At 45.2% G+C, this 9,089-nt stretch overlaps 1 protein-coding gene across 2 annotated transcripts in view; it reads right to left on the reverse strand.

The window, feature by feature from the left end:
- Positions 1 to 3,384: 3,384 nt before the first annotated feature.
- The window catches only part of LOC119335685 (peptidyl-prolyl cis-trans isomerase PASTICCINO1-like), a 22,169-nt gene continuing 16,464 nt past the window's right edge, over positions 3,385 to 9,089 (reverse strand). The window contains exons 15-19 of one of the 2 annotated variants that reach the window (XM_037607782.1): positions 6,783 to 6,851; positions 6,528 to 6,605; positions 4,236 to 4,337; positions 4,088 to 4,159; positions 3,385 to 3,850 (exon numbers count right to left, since the gene is read on the reverse strand). In XM_037607782.1, the coding sequence (XP_037463679.1) occupies positions 3,569 to 3,850; positions 4,088 to 4,159; positions 4,236 to 4,337; positions 6,528 to 6,605; positions 6,783 to 6,851 (603 nt within the window). In that variant the 3' untranslated portion in view covers positions 3,385 to 3,568. The remainder of the gene's footprint in view (positions 3,851 to 4,087; positions 4,160 to 4,235; positions 4,338 to 6,527; positions 6,606 to 6,782; positions 6,852 to 9,089) is intronic. The other variant, XM_037607789.1, reaches the window with a different exon arrangement.

A 9,089-nucleotide genomic window follows, 5' to 3' on the forward strand; every position in this document is an offset into this window, starting at 1 on the left:
TATGTTATATTGTGCAATGTGCTGCTCAGTTAATGTTTGGTTCATTTGTTGTGGTGTTTAGTTAACTGCTTGGTTCAATTATGCAATGGGGTGTCCAATTCTCGTGGGTAAAATTTTGTATTGTTGTGCATGTGAGGAATAAATCAAATTTGGCTGCACTTAATACATGAGAAACATATACAATTGCTATATTTTCTATTTGTTAATCATGCTTGGTTTGGATAAATTGGTTTTCCATGTGGCTCGAATTAATCCGATGAATCTGCAATGTGCTTATTTTTCATCAACATATTTTACAGATAGCATGCGAACCCTCACTTAACCTGATCACTAACTACATTATATGTCTTGCATGGAAACAATGGGAAACACTGAGGTTTATAATCGAGGTTTGCACATGCATGGTCCTTTGTCTAATAGCACATTATTGTGCAATTGCGAGAACCATTCTAATATTTAGGTTTTTAACAATTTGGTCTTGCACATGTAGGTCCTGCTGTCAGAGGATTTGACCCATGTTCGACCCTTTTAGCATATGGGGAAATAAGTTGTCCATGAACGTATTCCTTGGATTAACTGTGTGGGGTGTACATACTAACGAAAACGCATTTCTTGGATTGACTGTGTGGAATGTACATATGAACGGAAACGTTTAGCCGGGACTGACTGTGTGGAATGTACTTACGATCGGAAACGATTTGGCCTGTATAATTGTATTTTTTAGCACAATTGTACGTATAATCGTATTTCATTGATCGTCCATCACACACGACCTCATTTTTTCGAGCGTGTGTGCCAGGAGGGCCTATCCCCGATGGTTTCTGTGTCGTGTGGGAAGGACCCCCTATCGCACACACTCACTCGACGACGATTTAGAATGCCATCACGGAAAGAGGTTAAAACCGTTTTTATAGCACCTCATTGTACCAGTGCCATTCATATCATTTGAACCTTGATTTCTAGCCTTCCCCAAGTTACTTTCCACTCAAATCCTTCTTCCACCATAGCCAAATCTGTGAGAGAGAGTTGAGTGTTATGGAGACTATCATTTGAAGCACAAGAGTAAGGAGTTCATCATCAACACACCGTCTATTATCTTTTGAAGAGTGGTGTCTCCTAGATTGGTTAGGTGTCACTTGGGAGTTTCTGACATGATGTGGAGTTGAACCAAGAAGTTTGTAAGGGCAAGGAGATGGCCTACTTCATGAAGATCTACCCGAGTGAGGTAAGTCCTTCATGGACAATGACCATGGTGGGATAGAAAAGGTTGCTTCTTCGTGGAGCCTTCGTGGGTGGAGCCCTCCGTGGACTCGCGCAGCCGTTACCCTTTGTGGGTTGAAGTCTCCATCAACGTGGACGTACAATAGCACCACGTATCGGAGCCACGTGTTTGCATTCTTGCAATTGCATGCTTTACTCTTTCCGCTGCCTATACTCTTGTCATGTTTGTACGAAATGTATTGTGTGCCTTTTAACATGTGCTAAACTCAAGCTTAACTTGAAGAATTGTAAAAGCTGCCACTTTTGTTTGTTAAGGATCTAATCACAACACACCCCCCCCCCCCTCCTCTTCTTGATCTTTCAAGTCACCACCTCTAATGGATACGCGTACATAACAAGCAGACCCACACAAGAGTAACAAGCGGTGTAAAAAGAACCGCAAAAATAAATCACATTATCCCGGTTTTGAACACCCGATCCACCTCTAATGGATACGCGTACCTAACCACTCAGCTGACCAGCGCTAGTGACTAGTACGCAACGCGAAATACTTTAGAACAAACTGCATTAGCCGATCCGAATAGTTTCCCATTTTTCAAACATTTGATGAAAATTTTGAATACTTTTAAAAAAGGTTCCAAACTTTTTTTAAAGAACATATACAAGTTTTGAAAAAAGTTGCCCAAATTTTGGATTTGTAACCAAATTTAAAAACGAGAAGAATGTATGAATTCATGCACAAATTCTAAAAAACAGGAATTGTTTTCAATTCCAATTTTTTCACAAACACGAACAAGCTTTTTTAAAAATGTGACCAATATGTGAATTGGTGAACAAATTTAAAATTGGGATTTATTCTGAATTTCGCAACAGATTTTGATAAGGAAATTTTTTAAAAACATGACATTTTGTACAAAAGTGAACATTTCTTTAATCTGTAAAAAACAAATTGAAACTCTGAACAAAATATGAAAAAGCGAACATTTTTTCAATTTGTGAACTAAAGGTGAAAACAGATTTTGTGTACTTATGTGTGTTTATTGAAAAAAAGAACATTTTTTCAAATATTTGAACACTTTTGAATTTGCAAACAAAATTTGAAAACAGGATTTTATTTGAACTTATGACCTTTTTTGAAAGGAAAACATTTTTTTAAATATGACAAACATTTTTTGAATTGTGACGAAAAAATTAAAAAAATGAACGTTTTTTGACATTCCGAACATGTTTTGTAATTTAGAACAATTTTAATATTCTGAAAAACAAAAATAGATAAAAAAAGAAGAAGAAAAAGGAATTAAAAATAAAAAAGAAATAAATAGGACAAAGGAAAAAAGGATAACGAAAATAGAATCAGATAACTAAAAACAAGAAAAAGAAAAAACTAAAAATTAAAAATTAAAAACAATAATAAAAAACAGAACAAAACCATAAAAGAAACAGCAGGAAAAAATAACAAGAAAAAAAACCAGACCTAGACCGGTTGGGAACCTTCTGGAAGGTTCCCAAAACTGGGGATCAGTGAAACGCGCAAACGGGCCAGCCCATTTAATCGCTCGCCTCGCCATGTCTATGCGTTTGCACACAACTTGGCGCAGAGTGTCGTATAGGGTTTTCCTTTTTCCCTCTAATGACGCTGAGCAATAGGCTGGTGCAGGTGGTTAAGAGGGCTTAGCGACCGGAATACAGTGTTAGAGGGCTATGTAGTCCATAAAAAATCGATAGATTCAGACGTTAGTTTTGATGAATTATGTGTACACATAAACTGACTTGGAATCACATCTACTTCCTCCATTCGGATTACTTGTGGCAGAAATGAATGTATGTAGATGTATTTTAGTTTTAGATACACCCATTTCCGAGACAACTAATTCCGAACAGAGGGAGTACAACATTAGGGTATGTTGTTTCTAACTTTGATTTATACACTATTGGTATTTTTACTGTGTATGTTGCAACAACTAAGGCCCCGTTCGGAATCCCCCTGCTCCGTGAAATAGCAGGAGCCGTGGAGCACCGAAACAGCCGCTCCGCATTTTTTTCACTGTGACTCCACCCGCTCCAGGAGTGGAGCTGTGGAGCAGAGGTAAGCCGAACAGGGCCTAACATTCATGAAATGTCATTGGGGTATATATTTCGCTTCAAGCGGAAGTACAAACAAAGTAAAGAAAAAAAATATAAGTTTGCTTCAACAATGCATTAGCAGACACAAACGGCAATCAATTTTTCACTGTTACAACAGCCGGTGCTTCCTCACGATTTTTCAGTATCACTCCAGTCCATATACATTGGTACGATTTTCATAATGATTCAAGATTAATTCTGTATACTCGTCACTGCTGGCTGCTCAGAGTATTGTGCACCTGTTCAGACCAAGGGAGGAGAAAATCCGCCTCGCAGAAGGCCAGATGCGGCCAATAAGTCCTGGCCTCTCTTCATCAAAGGCATGATCTGACTCTGCACTCGGAAGACTAGACTTCCCGCTTCCATCTCTATCCCTACTTGTCACTGCCTCGCCAGACCCTGCCGTGTCGCCACCATTTTTGGACTCCACACCAACTTCAGATATCTCTCCTGGCTTCTTGTCAAATAGTCCTTTGAACTGCTTCCTTGCCTTCTTTTCAATTTCCTTTGTTTGTGCATCAACTGTTAGTTACAAACTTTGAACACTATTCCCTCCGTTCCTAAGTACTCCGTATAAGTCTTTCTAGAGATTCTAATATGGAGTACATACCGAGCAAAATGAGTGAATCTACACTCTAAACTACGTCTATATACATTCGTATGTAGTCCATAATGAAATCTCTAGAAAGACTTGTATTTAGAAACGGAGGGAGTATGAGTTTATGCATGTTCTGTTGCATACCTGTTCCTTCTGTTTAAGTTTAACAAGGGCCGCTGTAGCATCAGGCTCCGAGGACTTTTCGACGGTTACCATCTAATGAAGTGGTGCCATTACATACAGATTAGGCCTCTACCAACCAAACATGATTCTGAAGCATGGTCCCACTAACCTTCTCAAAATCGTTCTTTGCATCATCAAAGTCCCCACCTAACATGTATGACATTCCTCGGCGGTAGAGTGCTTTGACATGCACAGGATTTGCATCAAGCACCTGTTCAAACACAAGTAAATCAAAGAACAACAGCAGGATAATAATGTGAACCTTGTGCAAATCTATACTCCCTCCGTCCGAAAATACTTGTCATCAAAATGGATAAAAAGAGATGTATCTAGAACTAAAATATGTCTAGATACATTCCCTTTCATCCATTTTGATGACAAGTATTTCCGGACGGAGGGAGTACTTTGCAGAGGCTGATGGATCAGTGTAGCAGACTTGAATGGAGTTCAGGAGGTGAAGTGCAAAATTGCAATCCATGAGGGAGTAGAGCAAAACTGTAAGTCCATTTGACCTTTCATCCCCCAACCCTAGTCCATCCCACCTTCACCCAATGGGCCATGTGGCTGTTTTCATGGTAGCACTGTCACGACCTAGATTATGGAGCGCATAGTGGTGGATGGTAGGAGGGCGAGGGCGAGGGAGTTTAGGCTTGACGCCTTGAGGATAGATCTGTTCTGGAGGAAAAACGTCCCCTTTTACCAAAAAAGGCTTTCACCCCGCTTTATATATAAAGCAACGATTCTCAACAACCCGGTACAAACACCCGCCAACACTACACGCGCACACCCAAGCAGCAACAACATCCCTAGCGCTACGAGAGCAACTGGGGTCCTCAACCGTGAACACACCACCGTGAAGAGATGAAGCCACATACGACGAACCGTGGGCTCCAAGGCGGCGCCTTCAGGAAGGAAAGGACACCGGAGCGCCGCCACCGCCCGACCCGAGGATTAGAGTTTCCCCTGGAGCAACACGACGGGCAATGATAGCCGCGACGACGCCTTCAAGAAGGGAACGAGCTTCGCCGCCGCCGGTCCGTCTGAAGATAGAACAGGTTTTAACCCCGGCCAACACTCACCGCCACCGAACGCCACACCCCGGCGACCACGCCGCCCACACGGCCATGGCCACCGGGCAGCACCAAGCCATGGGCTTTGCCCATGAGCACCGCGGAACCACCACCAGGGCGGTGGCCCTGACATCCAAGACCTTGACACCCCACTCGAGACCTCCCGCTACCCCAACCAAAGATACGGGCGGAAAGGATCCACCTTTCGCACCCCTAGGCTGCCCCCAACGCCTCCATCGACCCGTCCTGCGCCCGGTGGCGCGAGGCGAGGTCGGTCCTGCTGCCGGGCGTGAGACGAGCTCGGTCCTGCTGCCGAGCACGAGACGAGCGATGGACCGTAGCCGGGGAAGGACCGAACCTTCAACGACGGTAGTGACCAGACGACGAGGACACTGGCCGAAGGTCGAAACGGGGCGCCTACAAACGAGCCGACGCCGAAAAACCAGCCGCCGCGGCAGCCGAACTGCCGTGATGTCGGCTCAGCGAATGGAAGCCGCCACACCCAGAGGGCCGAGCCACCTTGCCGCCGCCGCCCGCCACGCCGGCCACTGCCCCAACCCGCGCCGCCCGCCGGAAAAATGTATCAGATCCGGCTGGCACACACCCACCACCACCAGCTCTAGCCCGCCTCCAGCCCCCGACCGTAACCAGAGGAGAAGAAGGGCGAGACCCACACCGCTGCGCCGCCACCTCCGCCGGCAGACCACCACCGCGGAGATGACCGCCCGCAGCCCGCACCCACCGCGTCTGGATCTGGCAGCCTGCCTTCACCACACTGGCCGTGCACCACCAGGGCATGTGCCTGTCATGCCGCCATCGCACCCACGCGCCACCACCAGCGCCGATGCGACGCCGCGCGGTGGAGCCCCACGGAAGCGCCACCACCAGGTCCAGGGCCGTCGGTCCACGCCAACCACCCCGCACGAAGAGACAAGAGGGGCCCCACGCCACAGGCGGCGACCGGGCTTCGCCCGGCCCCGCCCTCTGGCGGTGGCGAGGGAGGATCCCCTTTTCTCTGTTTATTTCTTCAATACCAAATTTCATGTTAATTGTGTAGCTTTATAGTGCAGCTTGGCAGTAGGCTAGGGAAGACTTGAACCGACTCAACTAATCAAACAAACTAGACATGGAAACCAAGAAGGACCTATCCGGACGGGTCCAGTACCCCATGGCGTGAGAAGCTACGCCCAAGTTCCTTTCAGTGTATTACCTTATTGCACGCACTCAACTAATCAAACAAACTAGACATGGAAACCAAGAAGGACCTATCCGGACGGGTCCAGTACCCCATGGCGTGAGAAGCTACGCCCAAGTTCCTTTCAGTGTATTACCTTATTGCACGCTTCAATAGACTTCCTGTACTCACCCATCTTCTGGTAGCAAGCAGCTACATTTAGATGTAGAGAACTCTGCATTTGTAACAACATAAAAGGTTTAACAGCAACAAGTAGAAAAACATATACTACTAATGGGAGGAGAAATGTGTGCGCGCGTGGGGTGGTGGGGTGGTGGGGCAGGGGTGATCTAGTGGTCAGTGCATCAATCACTATGGTAGGAGAAAGCTGGAAAATAGAGTATCATCGTACTCTTGAATTGGCAAAGATTTTCCCCTCTTCATCGTCTTGAGGATGCACGTGGTTATACTCCCTAAGCAACTGCATCCATAGAGGGTAGGGAAACCAAAGTCAGCAAAAACTTGAAGAGCTGTTGGCATGGCTTGTTGCACATCCAAGCATTTTCTTTTGACAAGCAAAGTAAGTTTTAGCATGACTTTTCTTTTTATAACTGGAAAACAGAAGGGGAGCCCCAAAATAAAAGGGTACACTATATTAAAAGAAAATGAGCACAGATATTCACAGCATATTTACAGAAGGAAAAAATTAATGGACCCAAACAAAAGGGGGGAAACAAACATGGCTTTTCCGTGGACACCTGAATGGAGTTGCATACTTTGCGCTATCTCACTGAATACATGGAGCTGCACAAAAAAATCTAGAACTGACAAAAAAGATCTCCCAACCCCCCTGTAAAATGCTTTTTGCCATATACTTTGCATCATGTGAGCTAAGCTCCGCCAAAATAATAATCTTAGTACAATGAGATATCCTGCACTCCAGAACATTTATCCCAACAACATGAATTGCAGAATTTGCATGAAGCGCCATGATTAAAATGAGAGTCAATTTATAATTAAGAACCACAACGGCATGCTCATGCCGTCACGTTGGCATAGTTGTGGTGTTATCTCTTGTTTATTGTCAATGTCGCTTTAATTCATTTACGTTTAACATTTAGATTCAAATTGAAGAATTTCGACACTTCGCACAAACCTCAGGCTCCACTGAGAAAACTAGTGGTGCGGAGCACCCTAGGGTCATCACCATGGCTTTGGCTTCATTGCCAACACATCACATATACTAAGGTGAATTCCATCCTTTATGTGTGTCTACTTGGTTCTCTCATGGGTGGTATACTACTTGACCCTCCTTCATGCATACATAGGTTTGAGCTGAGCTTCACGCGAGTCAAGGAGGAGTGCGCACAAGAGTACGCCCACACCATACACAGAGAAGCTTGGAAGCGGAGATGGAAGAGAGAAGACACCATACACAGAGAAGCTTGGAAGCGGAGATGGAAGAGAGAAGATGGGCAGCTGGAATCCAGTAGCCAGACTATCCAGCCTATAGCCGGATAAAAACCTCCTCTGGATCACCATCTGGCCCTTCGTCTGGCTACCGCGCGCAAGGCAACGGAAGCTAAATTTGTGAAGTCAGACTGTCCAGCTTGGAACCCGGACAGTACAGCTCCTAGAGCGAGCCCTCTGAGTAGCACCTGTGGAAGCCCTGATCCGGACGAGTTGCAGGCTTGCGACCCGGACAGGCCGGCATGTGCCTGCGTGCAAATCTGGCCCACGAGCTATGTATCCCCTCTCTCACCTCCCCCACTTAGCTCTTCGTGGCTAGGACTATATATACCTTTCCCCCACCTCCTCTCTACGGTTAGCAAAGCGGAAACTAGATCTTGAGAGAGCATTGGTCCTTGACTCATTATACCTCCTCTTAGAGGATCAAGCCCTCCTAAGGGCTTGTTCGGTTGACAGGGAAAATGGAGGAGGTTGGCAGGGATTACACCCTCTACAAGTCAAAACCTCCTCCAATCCACCCCAATCCCCCTGTGAGGAGGTGTAACCGAACAAAGCCTAAGGGAGAAGAATCCCTTTGGATTACCAAGACCTCCGCATCCTTTGGATTGGAGAAGACCATCTCTCAAGACACTCACATCTCTTAGAGATTGGGGAAGGACTACCCTAGTTATCCTTTATTTTCTTTGTTTTTCTTGGATCTACATGCACCTCATGTATTGGCTTGTGATCTGAGGGATACTTGGTGTGGATCTTGTCCAATTAGTGTTCTCTCGTGTTTTCTTGTGGATTTGTCCCGTGTTCTTTGTGAATACAGACAATACACCCCAAATCCATCTCCAATTCGTGAAGATCAGGCCACCCTAGGGGTTGGTCCTACATCAACCAGTTTACTAGATCTCGTCAGTTTTGGACAAGACAGGTTTCCCTCAACCCCAACCCTTTTTTGTAAAAAGAAGGAAGTGCATGGTGCACTTCTCCAAAAATCTGAAATGAACTCAGCAGATGTAGTGTCAAATTTAATCTGTATATTGAGCAATCAGTTCTGGTGGGTAGCAGATGAACTTAGGCACTTAGCACATGCTATTTTGGCCTATTTTTAGCTCTTTTGGACTTTGCTTGTTCTTATATGTTGTTAGAATGTTAAACTTGCATAAAGAATGTTTATCCGCCTTTGTTTTTGTTTTCAGGGCTTGTTGAGCTGTGCCCTCAGCAGAACCCTCTTGTACTCTATATTGTGTGACTTTGTGTG

The sequence above is a fragment of the Triticum dicoccoides genome, chromosome 1B (assembly GCF_002162155.2).
Source record: "Triticum dicoccoides isolate Atlit2015 ecotype Zavitan chromosome 1B, WEW_v2.0, whole genome shotgun sequence".
NCBI classification, from domain to species: domain Eukaryota; kingdom Viridiplantae; phylum Streptophyta; class Magnoliopsida; order Poales; family Poaceae; genus Triticum; species Triticum dicoccoides.